General features: G+C 34.3%; 3 protein-coding genes across 3 annotated transcripts; 1 reads left to right on the top strand and 2 right to left on the bottom strand.

Moving 5' to 3' along the window:
* Nucleotides 1-917: 917 nt before the first annotated feature.
* LOC132746714 (uncharacterized) lies at nucleotides 918-11161 on the bottom strand. The gene is made up of 10 exons (XM_060735929.1): nucleotides 11040-11161; nucleotides 9423-9567; nucleotides 8703-8845; nucleotides 7886-8002; nucleotides 6583-6696; nucleotides 5955-6107; nucleotides 5465-5605; nucleotides 4413-4483; nucleotides 3579-3737; nucleotides 918-2344 (listed from the first exon to the last, which is right to left on the bottom strand). Exons 2-10 carry the CDS (start codon nucleotides 9563-9565, stop codon nucleotides 2135-2137), a joined length of 1251 nt encoding a protein of 416 aa, XP_060591912.1. The 5' UTR covers nucleotides 9566-9567; nucleotides 11040-11161; the 3' UTR covers nucleotides 918-2134.
* A 186-nt stretch (nucleotides 11162-11347) lies between these two features.
* LOC132746713 (uncharacterized oxidoreductase Mb1385-like) lies at nucleotides 11348-19046 on the top strand. Its single transcript, XM_060735928.1, has 9 exons — nucleotides 11348-11436; nucleotides 11698-11843; nucleotides 12447-12539; nucleotides 13150-13393; nucleotides 15145-15185; nucleotides 15727-15796; nucleotides 16464-16500; nucleotides 17085-17148; nucleotides 17713-19046. The coding sequence occupies exons 1-9, from the start codon at nucleotides 11397-11399 to the stop codon at nucleotides 17866-17868; spliced, it is 891 nt and encodes a 296-aa protein (XP_060591911.1). The 5' UTR covers nucleotides 11348-11396; the 3' UTR covers nucleotides 17869-19046.
* A 1746-nt stretch (nucleotides 19047-20792) lies between these two features.
* LOC132746712 (uncharacterized) lies at nucleotides 20793-25455 on the bottom strand. The gene is made up of 4 exons (XM_060735927.1): nucleotides 25138-25455; nucleotides 22689-22878; nucleotides 21895-22109; nucleotides 20793-21322 (listed from the first exon to the last, which is right to left on the bottom strand). The coding sequence occupies exons 1-4, from the start codon at nucleotides 25219-25221 to the stop codon at nucleotides 21125-21127; spliced, it is 687 nt and encodes a 228-aa protein (XP_060591910.1). The 5' UTR covers nucleotides 25222-25455; the 3' UTR covers nucleotides 20793-21124.
* Between the last annotated feature and the right edge of the window lie 68 nt (nucleotides 25456-25523).

Genomic DNA, 25523 nt, shown 5'->3' with positions numbered 1-25523 from the left:
ACATATCACCTGAGGGAGCTCTGAGTGTGAGAATATAAAAAAGTAGCAAAATGTAAACAAAGTAGTATTTTGACAATCACTAAATGTACTAAATGGCAAAAGGCACCAGAAGTGAAGGAAATTTCAGGTAATTGAGCCAATTAGTAACTTTCACACCAAAAATATATTTTATGAGAAAGAAAATAAAAGCATTTGCGAGACATAATGGGCCTTTAATAAATGCACATACCAGGTTGCATCACAGGGAAATCTGTCATTATTTTCTTAAATCTTTATATATTATATATATAGTGGGAAAGTAAAAATGACAGAATCCCCTGTGGGTTGCATTGCAATTTAATTCAATGATTAACATTATGAAAGGTACTTCTGCAAACTATAGCATACATGTACATTTTTTACCTTTAATCAGAGGACTTTCGAGTTAATTGTTATTGTCAGAGTAAGGAAAAGAAACAATGTTTAAAAAAGTAAAAAAGAGCGACATAGCTCTGAGACGTTTAGTTTTCCAGTTTTAGCGTCTCACCTACTTTCCGTACCGTAGACACGGACTGTGTTTGATCAGAAGCTACGTTAAAATGTACTCCACTGAGGTTTTTTTTGAGATGGCGAGACTGGATTTTTTTCTTCTTCTTAGATTGATATTTCATTTGATGAATATATGGAGAAATTGCTTGTGTGTAATATTTCAGATTATTCGCTCACTCCTTTTTTCCAGATACGTTATTTTAATCGTGAATAATGACTCAAATCGGACCAAGAATACCATAAGATACATTGTACTTTTTAAAATTCCATTCTGACTATTTTATTGGTCCACTTGGGTTCAAAAATTGATTTATTTAAGACATTCAAATTTTATGTATTTATGAGGAGTTCCTTTAAAACATGTCATGATGTGTGCGTGTGATCCACCCTTTTATAGGAACTGAGAGTGCAGATCCGGACATATCACCATTCTTGTGTTATTGTATGCCAAAAGGTGATCTATAATAATTCACTTTAATAATACTAAATAATTATGTACATATACAAACATTGTTTTCTTCTAACGTTCTTTTTATAATATCTCATCAAATTCAAAATTTATACTATAAATGCAATGTGAAAATCTTATGTCTCCTGTTTTAATGTTTAATGATTTACTGTATGATTTGTATTTGTATGGTTATGCATAATTGTACGATTGTATGATTTTGATTTATCAATAAATGGGGTTCCACATTTTTGGACCTGAAGCTGAAAAAAATTTGCAAACAAAGTGAAACATAAATTCAATGCATATAAAACGTTTCTGAAACTGAGTTGTTCACACTCTGGACCACGGCAGAAAGCCACTTTGAATTCACTAGAGCACAAATCAGCGACATATCATTCCTGGACAGGCTATCAAGCAGTTTACCAGTACTAGTTGCCTTCACTTCCGCAAGGAACTGATAACTACACATGACAGAGCAGATGTACTATGTGAATTAACGTTAGAAAGGCAGCCGTAAAAAGTTGCCCGTACTTCAATCCAGTGTTGTTATATTTTTCTGGTCCTTCGGGATCATTGAGTCCAGCACTATTATTGTTGAGAATACCGCTCAAGCCGGTGCTAGGGGGGGCGTGAGGGATGTGGCACTTTTTCATTATCCCTCATGTACAGACGCAATCAAACGAGGTCCGCATTTTTCATGTAATTTTGTTGTTTTTAATGCTCTTGAGAGATCACTTTTTCCAGATACTCCATAATAAATCACAACAAAAGTGAATGCCACCGTCCGGGCATCGAACCCAGGTCGCCCTATTCACTGTCCAACACTCTACGTAATGAGCTAACCGGACAGTTTGTCAGATAAGTTTAGAAGATAAGTGTTCGAATAAAGGCGAGTGCGTGATAGCATAGAAATGTTTAGTAATAGGCATGTATTTGGTAGTACATCCTTCCTAGTGCAGTCAGGTATGAAGTTGGCATTCTTCTAAAACATATGTTAAACCTAAAATATCGAAATTCATAAAAAAAAGTCTAAGATATTTAATCAGTTGGTGATTTTTTAAAGAATATTTGACACTGCTATCACGAATTTACTTATACAATTTTCCCGCTATATTTTAACCGTATTGTTTCAAACTTAACATTCTGACTTAAGTTTTAATGATTCTTTTTCCGTTTAGATAGTGTCGTCACTGCTTCCCCAAGTTTGATAAAATCCTCCATGGTGTTGTAGACCTGTGCTGCTACCCTGGTAACCAGCTGACCTTCTATTACTGTGACCTGAATCTGAATATCAAATTCATCCAGTATCAACTTCTGAAGCTCGCCGCTAATCTTACTTTTAAGCACGCCAGTTACATCTGCCTTCTTCAGAAAAAAGAAACTAACTTTAGTTGAAGTTAGAACCTTAATTATTACTCGTTTTCTAACTCATTCGACTTTAACATCATTTCGGCTCCCTAAATCGTAGCACAATGGGCACATTTTCAAGAAATATTTCAAATATTGATAAAAACAACAGAAACGCTCCCTAAATCGTAGCACCATGGGCACATTTTGCAAGAAATGTTTCTAATATTGATAAAAACAATAGAAACGTATCGATATCACATTCTTATGAAATATTTCTTGAACAAAAATGTTTATCTAGTTCTACATGATTTAATATGACATTTTTATATGATGAATTAATAATATTTTGTTCTAACATTTTATTATCAACATCCACATATAATTATTTCTTTGTTTGTTTTCACACATGATACTAAATACTATAAACATAAATATTTGTGGTATTGAATACTTTCCGTTATAGACAAATTGACTTTAAATGTCCTTTTTGTTTGCAATTAAAATGTAAAAATAAATTTATTAAAATATAGTATGGAATTACGTTACATGTTGGGTGCATATAATTCTCATGTTTAAAGTGTATTGCTTTGCGTACTTTTGCAAATTTATAACTAGACTAGTGTCCGTCTACTTGCCCTTCACCGCTGTGGGTTGGAATCCCGCCAGGGACTTAGGATTCTTTTATGTGAGGAAGCTATCCAGCTAGTTTATAGAACGTCAATATGGCGGCAGTTATGGCCATTTCAAACCCACGAGAAATTTTAACGTTTTATCATGAAAATCGCGGGCAATTTAGAAATCCGCTATATTTTTAGTGTTATTTATTCTACAAAGGTAAAAATAAAAAAAATTATAGGCTGAGCCTTTTTGTTCCGCAACAACGGTCTCATAAAATATCGCGGCGAGTAATAGCAATTTACAGCTGCGACTTCTTAAAAAAGACATTCCCCGGAATAAAACGTCGAGGCTTAATGATCAAACTCTTGGTGCGCCGTTTATCATTGCGACATTTAACGTTATCATTGCGACATTTAACGTTATCATTGCGACATTTAACGTTTAATATTTAAAAAATATTTTGAGACATTTAAATAGCGGCGGTTGCGACATTTAACGACAATAGCGTGATATTTAGCGGCAAATGCGACATAAAAACGTAGTTGCGACATAACGAACGGCGCCACATACACATACATGTATATTATATAAGACCAATTTTAGAAACAGTAATATAAGTAAAGCTGTTTACCAAACGGTCAGAGAATCCGGGTATATATGGCAGATAAATTATTCGTAGGCATGGTGCTTCCATGTGCTTGGGAATCGACAGACGTTTGGTCCCCCACTTTTCTACAAGGTACTCGACTCCTTTACTAACCAGCATGGAATTATATTGTACAACTTTGTTCTGAAAATAACTTGTTTTTATACAATAGTAAAAGCAGTACTTTGAGAACATGTATATATTGTTTAAATATATATTAAAAGGAAGAATCAAAGAGCAAAGGGAATAATAAATGAGCCGTGTCACGACAAAACCAACATAATAGGTTTGCGACCAAAATGGATTCAGACCAGCCTGCGCATCCGCGCAGTCTGATGAGGATCCATGCTGTTCGCTATTAGTTTCTTTACTTGTTTAAGGGTCTGTAAGCGAACAGCATGGATCCTGATCAGACTGCGCGGATGCACAGGCTGGTCTGGATCCATGCTCGTCGCAAACCCATTATGTTGGTTTTGTCGTGACGCGGCTCATATGTTTTCTGCTAGTGAAATGCGTCGCGATTAAAGATTCCACACTACTCCAACTGAAACTATTCACGACTTTTAGCCGCGGACTCGTTTTTTGGTGCTTTACACCATGCATGTAAGTTAACCAATCCTTACTCCTATGATATCATGTACATGTAGTAAGTTATCTACCCTGATTTACCCTCTAAAAGAATCTCTTTTTCCTTAAATAAATGTTAACTTAAAAATGTATATTATTTTCTAACTCAGTGTACTGGCCACGCCTCTATAGTTGGTTATTCAATCTACAGTTTATCTTTTATTTTATATAGATATCAATATTAAAACTTACCATTCCATCGATCCGATTCATGTATTCGATTCCATCAGCAGAACATATGAAGGGCGTGTCGTCATTAGTGCCTGTGGATATCAAAACGATCTATAGATAGTAATTGCTATTTTGATTTTTTCCGATTACTATGATGGCTGATTTGGAACGCTTTTGTGCGTCGTGTTGGCGCTAGAGACAACATGACAACGTTGTCGGACTTTCGTTTTGTCATCCTGTCGCTAACGATGTACGCCAAACGACACGTTGTCGTGCGGCGTGTTGTCGCGATGTCACATTGTCGCTCGATTCAAATCGAATGGTAAGCTTATATACCAAGCGACGAGGCGATATCGCAACAACGCGTCGCACGACAACGCGCCAGTTGGCGTGTTTCGCTAGAGACAGGACGATATGACGACAGCGCGACTATCGACAACACAACGCGCAATGTACAAGATTATGACCATAGATTATGTATGTAAAATTAATGATGCTGTATTCTAGTCAATATATTTGAGGCACCTCATATACATTAATTTCATTCGTTTCCAGTACAAAAGATATTAATGCATTTAATCTAAAACAACTGCATGTTTCAAACGTCGCTGCTGACCTTTTTACAACACGGGAGTAGCATATAATATTTCGCGCATGCGCAATCTGCATTTTGCAAAGCAACAACAAAATATTACATTTTATCAGTATTCAACAACTTGGAATAATCTAAATGATTTACAAATGGATAAGAATGGTTTATTTTGATAAATAAACGATGCATGCAATGGTGAATTGAACATTTCTGCATTTACGCTTTCTGGGTATTTCTTGTAAGGATCGGGCTATATATACAAAAACTGTTTATATGTGACCATATAACCTGTCAAAATTCTTCTTTCTAATATAATATTCTGAATATTAATGAAATCTAAAGTTTCTGTTCTGTATGTTCTAAAACTTACTGTACAGGCAGAAATTTGCTTCATGCCTTTAAATGATAAACATTTTTTAGGTAGGCATGAATAAAATATAAATACATGTTTTTGTACAGACATATTTGAAGCAAAGCAAACCTTCAAATGAAAAAGCGTCCTGAAGAGCCTCGTTTTCAAATTTTGATGTAATAAGGGGTCTGAACCAGGCATGGTGGCGTTTTGGGTTCATCCATATAAAGGCACACGCTCGCGGACTAAACGCCCATTTGTGCATCGTTCCTAAAATGAATGGAAATACTTGATATAACCATAATAGCTCTTTAAACATCTGAACATTTACATAGAATCTATGGCGGACTTTAAACTTTTTAAACACTATTTTTTTCTGAATAAAATATTTCATCGCAGGGTCATTGGTGTTGAAACAACTAAAAGCTGCACATATACATACTACAATCGTTAAAAACTATGTTATCGTTCAGTCTAGTGCTGTGTGAAAGGCCTTAATTAATACTAAACGATATTCTTTCATTTTACTAACTCATAGTGAGAAAGTCTGTTAGTTTTTTCACACAGAGCTTCTGGGAGTAAAAAAAAATGTCTGGGAGTAAAAAAAAAATATGTTCACCGGAATAGAAATCGGCATCAATGTCTTGTATATCAACTTGCAGTTGACCAGGGACATGAGCGGCGTCCACGACAACAACAACACCGTATTTGTGACACACCTCTATGATACGCTTGATTGGTAGAACAACAGAGGTGGGACTAGTAATATGATCTGTATATAATAAAACATATGTGTTTGTTCAGACACAAAGAAAAAGATTTAGTAATTTATAAACTACTGCTAAACGTTTAACCTCAATATTAACCTCTTTATCAGCCTGCTTTTTGAGATTCAATAAAAAATATTTTTTTTTTTGTTTAATTGTAGGTGATACATAAAGTTATATTTCATTTTTGAAAGTCCAAAATATCCAAATCAAGTCCTTATTTGAATTCAAATAACAAAGTTCTGTCAAAATAGTCAATTTATTTAAAGCAAGATAATGTACACGCATATTAAAAAAGGTTGAAAGTTTTGCCAACACTTTCTTGCATCTTTCGCGGTATACTATACAGGCAATATTTGTTGATAAAAATTGAACAGCATTTGTTGATTTTTGAAATGATATTTATTTTTGTTTTAATTGTATGTAAATGTTTTGAATTTTGTTTAGAAAAATTGTTTGTGCAAAGTTTTCAGTGCATACCTAGTGCGGCAAGTTTGACATCCGGGTGTGTAGCTAGGAATTCTTCATACTTCTCTACCACAGAATTTTCGTCGGTATCAGGGAAATCTAAGTCAACTTGGTATAGTTTTGCTCCTTAAAATAATACAAAATTGGTATGTTATAATAAAATCTGTTTTTAACTTTTTAAATAATATTTTCTAAAATAACTGTACGTAAAATAACAAAATGTACTAAGATAGATATAAAGCCGACATAACAATGAAAATGGCATTATTACATTAATTTTTCAAATTCTAAAAGCTTAAGGTCTTTGAATCACTATTTCTTGTTTCCGTTCTAAGCCTGGTTATTGGGATCTGAGGAAGCTAAGTGGTTATAACAATGCAGTTCCAGAAATAATTTTGCATTTACAAAAGGAGTTTGATATCCTGGTGCCAATGAGGTTTTTTTTTGGGGGGGGGGGGATGAAATAAATGGATTTTTTCTAATATTTTTTTCGAGTACCACCTGATGCAGAACTTAAGATCATCCTCTCACTCCGTTTTCTAAGAATAAATGATCTTTTATTGTGCAAAATAATCAAAAATGAAAAGCCTTGCAACCTTTTTTTCTTTCTGAATCGGGCTAAGAATCCTACTAAAGCTCGATTTTTAATTTATTTAACTCTAAATATATTTCGTTATATATATATCTTTTGCAGATTTTTTGCATTCTAAACGACCAAGTTGATCAGTAAAATTTCATACTTGATGTTTTTACGATTTTTTGTTCTCAGTGGAGTTCCTTCAATAACAATGATGAAAATTATGTGACGTCATAATAATATCTGTCATATGTTGCGGTTCGGACCGGAATATCCGTCCCGAGGGGACCCGCCCATTCGGCGGTAACGAGGCTTGCCGAGTTACCGCCCATGGGCGGGTTCCCGAGGGACGGATATTCCGATCCGAACCGCAAACATATGAAAGATATTTTTTCTTGCATATTCTGCCATATTATTTCATATTTAAAAAGGTTTACCTCAATATGATATATGTTCATGGAAATTAAAGTCATTTCATCCATAACTATTTTCTTACAATAGCGTATGAACTTACAACTTAAATAACAACGGCGAAATGACGTCATCCTAAGACATATTTCCCTTCTAAAACGACGTCATTTTAACGCGGTTCATTCATAAATGGCGCTAAAATGACGTTGTTGTTTGGCACGCGACTCATCTGGCACCCCCATGCCAGATGAAATTTCCGGCATGGGTAAAACTCACGGAAACGCCAGTCTGCTATGCAAGAATGACAGTTACGTCATTTTCTCTTACCTTCTACTCTATTGACAGTGGAACGCGCCGTCAATTTAACAGCTCCGTACGTCAACGAATTCATCAAGAAAGCGTCTCCAGGTTTTAGAGGAAACGTTTTCATCACCGTATTAATTGCTATAATGTATATCAGAAAATTGATAAATAAAGGAAGTAATTTGATTTTTTTGGAAACATTAAGCATTAGTATACCCAAGGACACAACACTTCCATTCATTTTAAGTGAATAAATAAATATCTCGGAATTAAAAAAAAGGGAATTTAAATGATCGAATTTTGAAAATTATTTACTATTCGATCATCACTCAGTCATAAATGTGTCTATGTTTTAAAACCGGGATCATAGGTTAGAATCTTAACTGGCCTCGTATATTTTTCAGAATCGAGTACATATACAATAATGCCTCTTGCCCCTCACCTCTGTGGGTTCGAATCCCGACAGGGACTTTGGATTCTTTCATGTGAGGAAGCTATCCAGCTAGCTTACGGAACGTCGGTGGTTCTACTCAGGTACCCGTTCGTGCCTGAAATAATGCACGGAAGGGCACCTGAGGTCTTCCTCCACCAGTAAAGCTGGAACGTTGCGATATGACCTATACTGTGTCGATGTGACGTAAAACCAAAAACAAACAAACAAACATATACAATAAAAGAAACAACTGAGAAGATCGTTAGTAAACATTCGTCAGAATATTCAATAACCATAGTTCAAAGTTTAATAAAATTGACCGCAAGTAATATCAAAAGAAAAATAAATTGAACCATTCAAACTCATATGAAATGAACAGAGCGGAGGTTGAACACCGCCAAAACCTACCTTTAGTAACATTTTGGATAAAGAACGTGTCGTCTGCTTCTATACCCATGAACTCGGCTACCTTTGCTTTAGAACTGCGCACATATTCGAATGATTTGTATCGGAACCAGCTATCAGGATGACTCTCGAGTTCTTCTAGATATCTAAATAGATATAATGCAAATATTTTAATAAGTATAATGCCAATATCTGCCAAATACATGTTACATTTATGTATCAGTCGCTATCACGTGACTATCCATTATATTCCATATCTGACGCTGTGAAATTTTCAAGTACGACATCTTTGTAAAGTTATATTTGTGTAATAACTGAAAATTGTAATTTCTTTTAAAGTAAGTTTTAAGCTTAGGTGATTACAATATGTGAATCTAGGGAATCTAAATTATGAAATACAATACGGAAAAAGGAGAAACATCGAGTAGTCAATGCATTTGACAAAAAATTTAAGTAGCTTTCAACAGTGCTTTCAATTATTATTATTATTATTATTATTAATATTATTATTATTATTTTTATTGTTGTTGTTGTTATTATTATTACCTGTATTAATTTTATTATTATTATCATCATCATCATCGTCATCATCATCGTCATCATCATCATCATCATCATTATTATTATTATTATTATTATTATTATTATTATTATTATCATCATCATCATCATCATTGTCATTCATCATTATTATTATTATTACCATATTTTAGTGTATCATACCTGACTTGTTTCTCATGTACACATCTTGGTATACCTCCATATGAACCATGGTTCAGGTACACGCAGTTTTCACGTAGCATAAATTCCTTTCTAATATCCGTGCCAAACGCGGGAGGAATGTCAGTGTTTGCCATCGTTGCCATCCCTGAAATGTACAAAATTAAACAAGTATTTAAAAAAAAATGGTATTTATCATAATGCAAGTAATGCTGTGTTCTCACCGCCGATCAGATCAACTCGATCAAGCACGATCAAGCGATCGGGTACCGGTCAAGCTCGGTCTGCATGCGTTATCGCTGGTGGTCGGAGCGGTCTACCTTGGTCGGCATGGCTCGGGCTTTCTACCCGATTTTCTTGACATGTCAAAAAAATACGAGTAGCGATCGAAAGATAACCGGTCGAGAAGCGATCGTATAGTGATCGAGAAGAAGATCTAGTTGATCGAGAATAAATCGTGTAACGCTCTAGTTTGGTCGGGTATACATTTCTTACTCGATCTGTACACGATCATATAGACATCTACTCGAGCATTATTCACGACTCGTTACGATCATTACCATCTGGTCGGGTGGAAATCTGGCAACGATCGAGCAGAGGTCCAGTTAGTCTAGTTGAGATCGTGTATGACTCGCGTAAAGGTCTGGGTGATCGAGAAGAAGTCGGGATGTTGGTCGTTGTGAAGAAGTCGTAAAAATCGTGTAGGGTCGACTTGTGGTCGTGTAGGAGTCGTGAATGTGCATTAATCGAGCTTGTTCGGGCTTCATCGGGGAATTTATGTGATCGGGACAATCGAGTTGATTTGATCGGCGGTGAGAACATAGCATAAATTTGATTTGTATTTCCGTTAAAAGATCGTATTTTAAACTCGTGTAAATACGAGTCGGAGAATACCTTTTTAGATTTATTATGTATTTATCTCTTCATTTATCTAACAAGCTCCTGAAGTAACAAATGATGTCAGTCGAAAGGTAAGCTAGTGTTTAATTTGGCTGCCTAGCAACACATGCAGGGGCATGGGTTCGATTCACACTAGAGTCACGATCATTCATATTCCTCATAGGTTAATGATCAACTTCATTATCCCTCATGTACAGACTTCATTATCACTCATGTACAGACTTCATTATCCCTCATGTACAGACTTCATTAGCCCTCATGTACAGACGCAATCAAACCGAGTCTGCAGTTTTCATGTAATTTTGTTGCGAGTGATCAATATGCTTTCGAGGAATCACATTTTGTCCAGCGGATTAAAGGTCACAGGGACTCGACACAGTGTTCGAATAGTATACATGTATATTATATATACATGTACAGTATATTTTTTACACTATCCCAACCCGTGTAGAGTCCCTCTGGTGGCGATTTGAAAGTGTCTCTCAAGACATGAATTTAGACGCATCTTCAACTTGTAGTAAGAGGTGAAAATAGTATTCGTCAACTTACTTAAACCACAGTGTAATTGAAGTCGTGCAAACCTACTAATTATGACTAAAATAGTTCATAGATTGAGAAGAACACAAATACCGTGTATGTAAAGTAGATGATACACTTCGACAAATATAGCATATGCATTAAAATTTATAAAATAAGTACATTTAAAAAATGCAAACATACCGTAGATGTTATCCTTTACCCGGGTCAAAGTCAGTCACGTTTGTAGGACTGATAAATCAGCCTTATCTAATGTATTTTTCAACCTAGTGACTACGCCATTTTATCAACTTAAAAACGAGGTATTAAAAGAGGACAAGATGTCGCAATGAACGCTTAAGATTCGATAAAAAGTAATATAAAATTGTTAGATGTTCACGTTTTCCAAATAAGTGTACCTATTTTAAACAAATCCGTATTCTGAGTATTATAAATATAAAACTGAATCGATCGCGGAAATTCTGCACTTCCTAAGTCCGCTACATCTTGTACATCTTTCACAACAGTATTTGGTCATTTTTTTCCACATCAGCGAATTCCATGGCTTCACTGTTGAAAGATAAAGTTGTTTTAATCACAGGTAATTAGATTTACTTACCTCACTCGTATTACAAACTAAATAGCAGGTTTTATAATCGGAAACAATAAGGTTTCTGTGCAGGGTTCATCTGTTATCTGGTTATCAACATGCTGCAAAAAAGGATTTTATTTCACTGTACATATATGTACGCGTTATTTCGAATTAGTCCGGTTAATTTCTTAGGGCCAGTTTACTTAAACATTCAAACCAAAATAAATACGAGGTAGTCGCGTTAAAATATATTTGTTTGGTTTTATTTAGGTGCTGGAGATGTTAATGGTATTGGTGCAGCAACTGCCGTGCATATGGCCCTTTTCGGACCAAAGTTCGTGCTTTCTGGCAGGAAACAAGAAACCCTGGATGAAGTGGGAGACTTAATGGAAAAAGTTGGCGTGACAAGAGAAAATGTACGTTGTGTATTGCTTGTTTGTATCATAGTTTGGTGACTATGTGTAACTGAACCATAGTGAAACATTCGACCGATGCGCAGGAGAGTACTTAGGCCTACATTATATTAAAATATGTACAATATAACAAAATTATATTAAGTTATAACACATGTACGAGCGAATATTGTTGTTTAATGTTATTATACATGTAATTAATTGTACATTGCATACTCATGCTCTCCTTAACGTAATTAATGTACTGCTGTCCACAATATAAATCTGGACGAAAGACATTGTAAATAATTATGTTCATAGACTTTATAAAATATGTTTGAATTGTATTGAATTATGTAATATTTAAATACATTTATTTAAATCATATTTTTCCATATTTTTTTTTAAATAGTTTCATATTAAATTACCCGTACATTTTACAATATCATCACATAGAATGGTATAGTATTTTGGCATGACGGACGATTTTTACTCTATGCATATGCAAGTAGATAAATTATTGGAGGTAAATATATCGAGTTGCTAGGGAATCTATTTCATAACATTCACGCCACAGACATAGCAATCAGTTGTAAGTATACAATAAATTGATTGTTTTATTCCCAGCTTCTTTTAGTGGTTGCTGATGTAACAATTGATACGGACCAAGAAAGACTTGTAAAGAGTGCCATAGACAAGTTTGGACAACTGGATGTTCTAGTAAGTGACGTACAATGTATAATACAAAATGTAACATTTGATGGTAAAATTTTATTTGGGAGGGAGGGTAGGAATTCTTTTCCATTTCTTGTTAAATTATAAAATTCTCCTTAAGCCGTGCTGGGGGACCTTGTACGGTAGCTTGATTATTCTAGTACCGTTCATGAACAGGCTTACGTAAACCAAATCTGCAGCATTTTAATTTTGCCGTTTCGGACGTTTTTTAGGGATTCTTTTTTGTCTTCTATTCTCTTGCATCAATTATTAATTAACCTGTTTTTTTCTGGATCAAAAGTCATGCTAATGTTCTCTTGAAAATCATCGATAATGTATTTAAATGATACATAATTAGCCGCGCCATGACAAAACAAACATAGTGCGTCTGCAACCAGCATGGATCCAGACCAGCCTGCCCATCCGAGAAGTTTGATCAGGATCCATGCTGTTGTCTTACAAACCCTATTACAAGTTGAGAAACTGATAGCGAACAGCATGGATCCTGATCAGACTGCGCGGACGCGCAGGCTGGTCTGGATCAATACTGGTTGCAAAAGCACTATGTTGGTTTTGTCATGGCGCGGCTTATATTATAATTTATTTTATTTACCAGATTAACAATGCAGCAATCACGGCATACCATACAACATTGGATACGACTATGGAAGAGTTCGACAATGTTATGAGAACAAATCTCAGAGCTCCATTTTACCTATCAAAACTTTGCTTACCATACCTTATTAAAACTAAAGGTACGTACACGACTATGGAAGAGTTCGATAATGTTATGAGAACAAATCTCAGAGCTCCATTTTACCTATCAAAACTTTGCTTACCATACCTTATTAAAACTAAAGGTACGTACACGACTATGGAAGAGTTCGACAATGTTATGAGAACAAATCTCAGAGCTCCATTTTCCCTATCAAAACTTTGCTTACCATACCTTATTAAAACTAAAGGTACGTACACGACTATGGAAGAGTTCGACAATGTTATGAGAACAAATCTCAGAGCTCCATTTTTACCTATCAAAACTTTGCTTACCATACCTTATTAAAACTAAAGGTACGTACACGACTATGGAAGAGTTCGACAATGTTATGAGAACAAATCTCAGAGCTCCATTTTACCTTTCAAAACTTTGCTTACCATACCTTATTAAAACTAAAGGTACGTACACGACTATAGAAGAGTTCGACAATGTTATGAGAACAAATCTCAGAGCTCCATTTTATCTATCAAAACTTTGCTTACCATACCTTATTAAAACTAAAGGTACGTACACGACTATGGAAGAGTTCGACAATGTTATGAGAACAAATCTAAGAGCTCCATTTTATTTATCAATCTTTGCTTACCATACCTCATTAAAACTAAAGGTACGTACACGACTATAGAAGAATTCGACAATGTTATGAGAACAAATCTCAGAGCTCCATTTTATCTATCAAAACTTTGCTTGCCATACCTCATTAAAACTAAAGGTACGTACTTTGTACTTTCGCCAACCGAGCAATAAAGAACAGGTATGTATATGGGTCCGAGAAATGTTAATTGTTCTAAGATAACAGTCAGAGTTATATTGTATACACATACATGCACAGTGCGTTAACTGGAGTGCAGGTTTTTGTTACCCGCAATCATGAGCATGTCCTTTGATTGGATTATTTTTGCTGGGGTACAACGATAGAAATATCACATTTAGATGCTCTTTCATCGGTTACTTTTTTCTGAGGTTTCAAATTGTGACAACAGGAAACGTCGTTTTAAATTAAATTTAATCAAAACACTCGGCAATCTGATTTATTACTAAGTTAATTAAGTTGATATTTGGAACAGATAAGGATGTCTTGAAACAAGATATGGACATTTAAATTGAATTGGTACATAATGGCAGGTCTGCAAAACCATGAAAATATGTTGATAGTATTTAGTATCATACGTGACAACAAAGCATGAAATACATTTAATTATATATTGATGCTGTTGGTAAGTGTAAGGTCCATGACAATATATTAAATATTTATATATAGTAGACAATAAAAAGTTCTATTTATTATTTTTCATCACATAAATGTTCATACTAAATCACTTAGAACTTAGACCATACTTTGATCTTTCAAGAAATATTTTGCAAGAATATCCAACTGATACATTTCTTTTGGTTTTATTTCAATATTTAAGATACTTACATGTCATTTGCCGGTTGTAGACATTAGACCATTTCGGTGTAATAGACATTTGGTTGCCAAAATGATGTTTTGCAGTACATTGAACAGGGATATTCGTAATATAGCAACGGCAAAAGATATGAAGACAGGTGCCTAATGGCATACTATATCCTTCACTGGAAAATCATCTAGAGCATTAAAACAAGGTCTATTGACACCATGCCTCTAGCCACAGGCGCTAGTCACGTAATATTTTACATAATCGGCCCATAGATGTATATTAAGATATTATTATAGTATATAGCCCACAGAACATCCAAGCACCTGTGCCTGTAGCCAAAGTCCATGTTATATATCAAAACTAAATTTACTAGTATGCTATCCTAAATATAATGTAAATCGTTTTACATGTCATGTTTTGTTTTCTTTTGCAGGAAATATTGTCAATGTTTCGAGTATTTCCGGTCAAAGAACGGTAAGAAACTCGTATCTACTTCTAGTTAAAATAGGACCAGGGTCCGATGTTTCTCTAAACTAAAACTCAGATCTCAGGTATTTGATTGGTCGGAAACTGCCACAAAATGTTCACTGACCAATGAAAATCCTGAGATTTGGAAAGAAACACAAGTTGAATAATCCCAAGGCCAGTTTATCTATAAATTATTTTGTCACTTCCCAATATTACTATTTTAGTATAATTTTAAAACATTTTTATATGAAATTAACATGAAATGATTTGGAATTTTAATTTATATGATTTGTTTTTTTTAATATAGGCGTTTAGGTTCAATCTATTTTTCACATTGAGTCATTGTGAGCATATTTAGTTCAATTATTGTTGTTAAAAACAATTTAAAATATTTTTGTTTACTAATGCAACGTTGATGGTTCTACTCAGGTGCCCGCCCGTGCCTGAAATAATGCAAGCTTTCCTCGACCAATGAAGCTGGAAAGTCACCATATGAACTTTACAATGTTGGTGTTACGTAAAACAAATCCAAAAACGTATTTTACAGTTCACAGCCGAGGCACCATATGGTATTAGTAAAGCTGGTTTGGACCATTTTACAAAAATACTTGCCATGGGTAAGTCTGTTGTGTGTTTTATGTGTACACAGGCGTGGCAGTTGACCAGATAGCGTTCCTTTGGAAATCTTTGAGAAGGTTCTATAGCGTCTGGCGTTGGTAATCTTATTGCCGCATATTCATTTATTCATGAAAAAATATGCCGACAAACTAAAACTGTGAAATATTTTTTTAATCTTTTAATTTTAAAACAATTCATCTAAACAATACATCTAACATAATCGTGTACTTACATGTATGTCAAATTTCATCTTTGAGTTGAATGATACAAGCTACAGTTATATTAAGGATTGATGGATGTTGCTATCTGCAACAAAAGCTTCGCTTATTCTAGTTAAAATGACTCGATAAAACCCAATTTTATATTTTCAACTATTTAATTTCATTGTTCACAGAGATACTTACATTCCAAAATTAAAATACATGTATATATATACTGTATATGCTTACCCGAGTATGATGAACAAAGCTTCATCCATTTTGACAGCCGTTCTTACCTTAGCCTATTGCACCCTCCTGTTAGTGACTTGTCATATTTTGGATAATTGTTTTCTATTTCTGATATAATCGTACTTATTCTCATAATTGCTGAAGAGCTGACGAAAGACTTTTAAATATCTTCAATCACTTGGTTTTTTCATGACTTCTAATATGGTATATTTTTCAGAGGTCGCGGAGCATGGTGTTCGGGTAAATTCTGTCAAGTAAGTTGATTTATTTACATTGACCTGTTCTTTTTTTTTCTCAAACCAGTTGCAAGATGAATTGAAAGCTAGAAACGTGATATACGTGACTAATATACATCTATTCATGTTCATGGATTTGTTTATATCACACACCCTGTCGCTTCTGCGACTCCGTTAAAAAAACGGTATTGCATGGCCGTGCATATATTTTGAAGTCGCGTCATTTGCGTCATACAAACATAGCATTTGTTAACCTTACACTATACTTTAAGCGCGTCAATGAAAAAAGTAAACAGTTGTAATTTTGGATGTGTGATGAAAATAATATTATATTCGTGTAGATTCAATACTTAATTCATTGAACTCGTTGAATAAAACAATATTACGCATAATATGATTTTATTCAACTCATTCAATAAACTTAGTATTGAACCCATACTCATTCAATATCCTCTATACGCATATTGAATTTTACTATTAAGATATTGTTTGATAGTTTCCCTTCTTTCCACCTTATTCTTAGATCTGAATGGTTGTTGGACTGAAGGGGATATGACATCAAATATCAATCTACTGTTATTTTTGTTTCGTTTCCATTTTAGTCCTGGTGTTATTCGCACAAAGATCCAACAGAAAGGAGGCATGTCACCGCAACAATACGCAGAGGTGAGTATTACAATGTTGAAGTAGCATAAACAGTAAATTGCACTATCTTTCTTGATTCATCTGATCCCTTTCATTTGTAATTTAAGCCCATGCAAACATTACGAAATGGAAGTCACACAGACTTTCCGGTCTAGATAATGTCCGACAAATAAAGCATCAAAGCATGTCCGTCATATCCTTTGGTCAATGACTATTTTTCAAAAATATATTTCATTCGTCCTTTCGTTCGAAGTTTTATGATATGGACATCCGTTTTTTTTTGTTAAAAGTAACAAACATATACAGTATGCTTTAATTTTACTTATGTGTGTTTAAGTTTCGGCTGTGAAAGATGCAATTTGTATTCACGTCCCTTTCGGCTTGTTCTTTTTGTTTGTTGATATTTTTCTTGCAAAAACTTTAATCATCATTCTTTTATGTTTTTCACATTTGAAAGGCAAATGTAAAAGAACACACAATTGTGTCATCATCAGCTTCATTTAGTACTGCATATCCAAGAAAGAGAACACCGATCAAGTGTCTTGTATATTTCAGTTACATAATGTATCCAATTTCATCTTTCAGTACATCGAGCGTCAGAAGTTAAAACACCCATTAGGAAACATCGGGGAGCCCATTGATGTTGCCAAGGCAATAACTTTCCTAGCTTCTGATGATTCTTCCTTCATCACTGGAGAGCTTATATTTGTAGATGGTGGGCGCCACAATCGTCCTGTTTAAATACGTCTTACAGACGAGGACATCCTATCATGACATAAACTCTGAATTACGTTTGGATAATTTCAAGTTTTGTTTGTATATATTTCCAAGACGAAGAAACAAAAATAAACTTAAACCTTTTACTCCACTAATGTTTAGGTCTCGTGAAATGATTGGTTACTTATCAATTCATATAGAAACTTTAAAATATTGATCATTAATGTCATTATTCCAACAGAAAGTATGAGGTATAACATATAAAATCAATATATAGTACTTTAACAAGTCCTATACAAATTCATTTGGAGCAGTGTTTTCAGTTAGAAAATGATTCTAGTCGCATGGTTTCAAAACAAAACGTTTATTAAAGTAACTCCACTGAGGTTAATAAGCGTATAAACATAAAATTTTATTTTTTATACATAGATAAAATTTAGCACTTAAAACAGAAATACAAATAAAATATAACCAAGAAGTTTACAAGACATACATTGGAAATCATATGTTTGTGCTATGCACAGCCCGATTTGAGTGAAAAGCGTTTAAAAGCTTTTCAATTTTGGGCCATTTTTCACTAATATAATAATTATTCTGGAAAAACGGAGCAAGCTTATAATCTGATATTTTGCACATAAGTTATTAGTATAGATCTACATCAAATGGAGTAATAATCTCAAAAAATTATTTCCAGTCCTGTCATGTCAAAAAAACCTCAGTGGAGTCCCTTTAAAGTGACGTGTTCAATTGTTTGTCCGGACGTGAAGTTATTAAGGCCTTCTGGTTTCCATAATTCTACTGGAACTTCTTCTGTAGTGTCGAATAAGTTGTGGCTACATCTGTGCATAAAATGATATATGACAGGACAAACGTTTCTTCCTCTATTGTAAAGGATTGAGGACATAATTATTTTCTAAAATTTTATGTCGAAGTACGTACTTTAAAACGATAAAAAACACAATTTTAGCAAATATTTTAACAACTTCAAAAAGCTGTAAAACTCTTAAAAAATCATCTGAACAGTACTTCATATGATTGGAAATCAGTTGAACAATACTTCATATGATTGGAAATAAATAAAAAGTTGCTTTAATTTATATAATCGAATATAAATTTTGAATATGATTGTTGCTTGCAGAATGCTTGATGCTGTTTGGGAATTTGTCAAAAAAAGCTATAAATTTTACAGTTTCCAATGTTTTTGTGAACTAAATGTAATAAATTTACACTTGTTGTTACAAATAATACATCATATCTTTAAAATGTCATGATCTATCTATTGACTTAAGATATTAAATATCTTCAGTAGCATTAATTTTACTTTTTAGGAATATAGTTTGTCCATATTTCCCTAAAATGGAGTGTTTCGGTATGACATCCATTTTTAACACTTGAATCATGAGGCTCTTCTGTTGTCAGTTGATAAAAGATGGGACCATTTATACACATTATTATATATACGAAAAGGTACAACTGTATTCGTCGGATTAATCTAACGAAATTTTTAGCTTCTGCATTTTGTGTCAAATAGAAACAATTATAACCTCAATTGTAAGCATTACATGAAATAATACGGTAAACTCGATATTCTCTTGTATGCACAGTATGATGCACGGACCAGTACGAATCTTTGTTTTCAGTAACAATAATACATTTTATTTCTTTTCGATTCCACCAAATATACGTGAGCGTACCATTGCAATTGTATGGCGACGAATGTGGTTGTTACGGTTGTTGGCTGGCAGTGCTAGTCATTCTATTCGAAAACCTAGGCTTAGACAATGTTCCGGAATATTTGCCACATAATGGACGTCTGCGTGTCAAGACCCCTGGTCAAGACCGCTATATTATGGACATACACCTACACAAATTTTCATACCGCCACTGCTGCTGTCACCCCCGGTACAGATAACTACCAAATATCTGTATTAAAATTTTATGCGCGAGGGTGGTCAACGTGGACTTTGTACTTAAGATGGTTGTGTATTGACGCAAGGTCGCCGCGTAAATCACGTTTATCGGGAACGTACATGAAATCGCTTGATACTAGTTAGTCGACAATTGAATACAGTTCTGTTCTTCGACGAGCCGACATTTTTAATTCATCGGTGTGATTGCAGGCTTCGTGAATACCGTAGAAGAAACTAACGCTATGCCGACTGTTGTGTACTTGAACGAGATCGTTTTGGATCTTGGTCTGGGCAGGCATTGAGTATACTTATCGCACACGGTGGGCATTTACATCACACACGCTATCGAGATGAAGTTCTTGCGAGGCACGTCATCTCAGTGTTTCAAAATAATGCCAATGTCCTCTGTTTCAATAGGATAATGAAACAAGCATTACAGCAAAAGATACTGTGTAATTCCTCGGGACGAATAATATCGTATTCATTACGATTAGCACGCAAAAGTTCAGATCTGAGATCATTTGGACCAGTGTGAAAGTTGCCGCCCTATTCCAACGTCGAACATCAATAAACAAACACAAGCCTTAAACCAGGATTGGAATAAAATTCCACAGGCAGAAATCAACACACTTGTCGGTTCTATGCACAAACGATGCAAGGCAGTACTCCATGCTTTAGATGGCCATATCCGGTATTAAATCGTAATTTTGATCTACGATCCCTACCACATTTAATCAACCATTTCATCAGTCTTATGTGAACATAGAGCAATAAAATTTACACACAAATTCACATTAAAATACAATTACGCTTGGAATACAAGTAATCTTCTTTCCTTATTTACGTTCAGTGGGAGTTGTTTTTTTTTGTTGCGTACGAGTATATGCGGGCTAAGTATTATTTGGGGACAGTATCTAGGAACTATTTTCACGAGAAATGTAGGTTAAATATGACAATAGAGGTTTAGAGGTTTTTTTAAAAAGTAAGAAAAAAAAACAAAGTATAATATAAACAGTACTTTATAATTGAAACTAGTCCCAAATTTACAATAGGTCGTTTAATAGAACTATGATATGAAAACTAGCATCAACAGAGGTATATAGCTTTAGAAAATATTACTTGAAATATACATTAAATATCAAAATAATATATTTCTTGTTAAATCTAACAACAATCTTGTCCAGAACTGATTTTTTAGCAGTCTGAACATAATTAAAGAGTTCTCATAATTTTGCTATTTTCAGTATGCAATATCTAAAGTCATGTCCAAAAATTTAATTATTTAATGAATCTGCACAAAAATCACTAATTATCAACAAGGAGTGTATTTTAAACAGCTTTTTATTGTTTTTGTTCTTCAAGTCATTTAATTAAAGTGACAGTTCACACACAAACTCAACAGGTTTTTGAAACATTGAGTTAAGTGCAGTAGAGTCATCTGTGTTACAGACGAACCCGTCTGGACATTGGCACGGTATTTCCGACGTCGTGCTGTAGCCAAACATTGATCTAGAGTACATGACGCGTTCACAGACAGGTGGCTTGCTACTGTTCACATTACACATAGGCTGAAATTGGAAGAAAAAAAATTTATTTGCAAACAAATCTAAATATTAAAATGTATTATCGACTTTTGGAATCATATTGTCAGTATATCGACTATACATGCAGTTTGATAGTATCTTTATGAAATTACAAATCCATTTCAAAACGCTAACATTGTCTCTTTTACATGTAATTTTGATAGTCAGCAACGTGGTGAAAAATACATCTGTTATTCAACTGCTGTAAATGAAAATATGTTAACATTTTTTCTTATACCTCGGACCAGGTTTATACATAAAGTCCGAATCTTTATTTTTTTTAATATTCTCATATTAATATTCCAATTTCATTTCTCCTTCTTAGTATTTGTTTGGTTTTTACGCCGCACTAACACTGTGTAGGTCATACGGCGACTTTCCAGATTTAAAGGTAAAGGAAGAGTTTAGATGTCTCTCCGTGCATTATTTCAAGGACGAACAGGCACTTGAGTAGAACCATCGGTGTAAGGTGTCGGCCACGGACGCCCTTTCTCTTCGATAAATCACTAGGAAAGCAATTACACTTATGACTTGAATTTGATAACTCTGTATTTTACCTTGCCACACGTATATTCTCTAACGGAATACATTCCATCGGGAAAAGCTCTGTGCAAAACGAGTGGACTGGAACATCTGCATTTGACGTCACCAACAATCTCGGTGATGACTGGTCCAACGCCACGTAACGTCATGGCAACCTCGTTTTGTTTACAATCTCGTTTAGGAAATGATTTCCTTTCGCAGTAACTTAAATGCGTCGTGATTGTCTGACCTATAAAACATTTGAATACTAAAAGACCAAAAACACCCACATGAACATACGTGTAGTAATTGCTATAAATTCTTTTTTGCGTTATCTATGGTGTTAGGCAAATCAACACCTTATGGGTCATATGAAAACTTGCCATTGTAAAACGCACCAGAGAGCAGTCCAAACCCGGTCAATTTACAATAAAACATTGAGGTCTCTAGCCGGTTTTTGCATAGCATGTAATTACGGAACTTTTGATGCGGACAGTGATATACGTAACATAATTGCAAACACGTTAAATGATACAAGAAAAACTTACAACGAATATATGTGAATCACAATTCTAGACAAAACAATACAATAATTCATGCTTTGCTTTTTTATATTCAGATAACTAAAAACACCCATCAGATTTTTCAAATTTATATTTAACATATTCATCGACAATCATTATAAAATAATGAGTATGTCTACATTGTAATACTTCTTTTAAATGTCATATGTTCAAAAGCCAATCTTCAGGTATTGCAGCAACTATCTCAGATCAGATTGAGTTGGAATGGTGAGCCATGTAATAAGTAAAACAAAAAGCAACTTTACCTGGAGAAATCATTTCTTGATAAATCACACGTGATGAGTCTGTCGTGTTGTTTGGACAGATCTTTTGTCCGGGGCAGTCACATATCTGTGAAGCGGATGTGTGCTTAAAATGACCTACAATTGGATCTGTTTCGCTAATATCAAATGTTACTCCACACAGTCCCTGGTTTGACGAGCAGATGGGCCCCTTCTGCAATTAAAGGAAAATTGAATAATTATATATGAAAGTGTTTTCTACAGATAGTTCTATGTAACTGTCACCTTTAAGTGCTCTTCTTGTCATAAGTCACTTTAGGGGAAGGCCAGCAGTAGCTGTTACATAGGTTATTTCAAGTATATTGACACATGAGTTAAATCAGAGACTACCTTTTACTAGTTGGATAGATCTTAAACTAGAAAAGCATTCGCATTAACTAGATAATTTAAATCCACGTAGTTTCTTAGAAAAATATTTGAATATATAACATCAACATGCCAAATGATATGAAGTAGCAAATTACAATTATACAACAAGGGTTTCAGATAATAATAATCCTACATTGTTTAGAGAATATTGTTGCATTTACAAAATAATTCAGTAACTTTTTGTCAGGTTTTACATCGCACCAACACATTATGTGTCATATGGCGAGTTTCTAGCTTTTTCTGGTTGAGAAAGACCTGAAAGTGCTCTTCCGTGTAGGATTTAATGTGTCTTCCCTGTATGATTTCAGGTACGAACCGGCACCTGAGTAGAACCACCGACGTTCCGTAGGCTAGCTGGATAGTTTCCCCCTCATGAAAGAAGTCGAAGTCCCTACAACAGCGGTGCAAGTGGTTTGAAGTCAACGACCTTAACCACTCTGCCATGAAAGCACCTTTACTAACAGTTTGGCATTAAAAAAATAGCACACACAAAATTCATCATTTCAAATTTGCCCCGACTCTATCACATTTATACTATTATACAAAACAAGACTTTTCAGGTCGTATTACTTCTACAAAAATGTTTATATTTTAACATTATTTTCAAAAGTCTAGCCATATCTTTGCATAGTACATTGCGTTATTGTTCATGAACGAACGCTATTCTCACAATTCTAGTACTACTTCTGAAGATTTGGTCACGTCGTTTGGATTTGTTTGGATGTAAAAAATACAATAAAAGTTAATATCTTTGACCGAAATCAATCTCACGCTTCTAACACAATAATTCAGGTCAATTAAATTGCCCTAAATAGTTCAAGTTTGCATTTCCGGTTCAAATTTAAACCCGATATGTTATTTTGCGATAACGAAGAAAATATGTCATGTCAAAGTTACCATGTCCTGAAACAGGTTTTATATGTATTCTAATATATTGATTATTAAGATGATAAATTGAAAGGGAGAAAAGGAGGCGCTTATAAATATGTTTATAAACAGGACAAGTTTATGAGGCAAAAAAGGCACAATTTTACCGCATAAACAAAACCAATTAAATTGACCATTGTGATAAGTCATTTTGATAAACTGTTCAAAATGACAGTAATATTCTACGCTCTAATCTTAATCATTATCAACAACATCATCAAAACCATCATAATCAACACAATCAACATCGGTACCGCTATCAACATCATCACAACCACCACAACCGCCATCATTATACCGGCATCATCACCATTACAATCGCTACAATCATGATGACTACAAAGAGCATCAACATTATCACCATCATCAACATCGTCATCGTCATCATCACCACAATCATCGGTCCCACCGCTATCATCATCACACTCACTATCATCATGATTCCAAACATCGGCAGTACCACCAATATCATTGTACCACTGTCACCATCATCACCGCCATCATTATTACTATCGGCATTATCATCATCATCATCAATATTGCTTTAGTTTAAACATTAGAAATCAATATTTTGCTTTGTTATGAATAGTTGAAGTTAATTCTCTTTATTTGGCGAAAAGGCACAGTCACGATAAGCAATTTCTGCTTATGCGTTGAGCGTGCCGCAAAAACTTTATCGTCCTGATTGGAGTTACATAAACTGACATCAAAATTAAAAATCCTTTAAAAAAAATGAAAATTTTACCATTTTTGAGGTTTAATACAATGTACTAATATTAACAGGAATTTAAAATAAAGACACTAACAAGTGAAGAGCAATAGCTTAGGGTTATGAAACTTTTTCTGGAACTCGACCTCAAATCTCAGGATTTTCATTGGTTAGTTTACATTCTGCGCTGAAGTCTGACCAATGAAATACCTCAGATCTAAGTTTGAGTTGAGAAAATATCTGTATAATCTCACAATTTTGTTTTGAAGTTTAAAAGCATGCTGCAAGTTTATTTCAAATATTAACACAATATCAATAAATATGAAAGTCCATTAAGTAAATAGAAAATAAAGGAAACAGGTTTTTCTTTATTAAAAACAATTTTATTCTTATAAAATTAAAACTTACTGGACGTGTTCTTGGTGCTGCAGAAACAGTATTTGAAACTGAAAAAGTATATAATAAAACGAACACTGCATAAGAGTAATCCATTTTTTCCGGTTCTGTTATTTCTGTAAAAATTCCAAATATTTGAGATAAACTGCTATTATGTTATATAGATCCTATACCAGATCACGATTATTATATATTAATTCAGAGAGATAATTAGCCCGGAGTACGCCGTCGTGATCTTATTATACTCTTGATAATTACAAGTTATAAATATGAGGTCATTTTGGGGGTGGAGACAAATTAACCTCATTTGCATAAACAAACGCGTAGGAGGAGTGGTTATTGATAAATTAAAATCAATGATTTATGTACAATTAGGGAGTTTCAATTGCGTGCTTAAA

The sequence above is a fragment of the Ruditapes philippinarum genome, unplaced genomic scaffold (assembly GCF_026571515.1).
Source record: "Ruditapes philippinarum isolate M1 unplaced genomic scaffold, ASM2657151v2 ctg110_1_1_1_1, whole genome shotgun sequence".
In the NCBI taxonomy this organism is placed as follows: domain Eukaryota; kingdom Metazoa; phylum Mollusca; class Bivalvia; order Venerida; family Veneridae; genus Ruditapes; species Ruditapes philippinarum.
The sequence above is the reverse complement of the archived record's forward strand: the minus strand, read 5'-3'. Positions and strand labels throughout refer to the sequence as shown.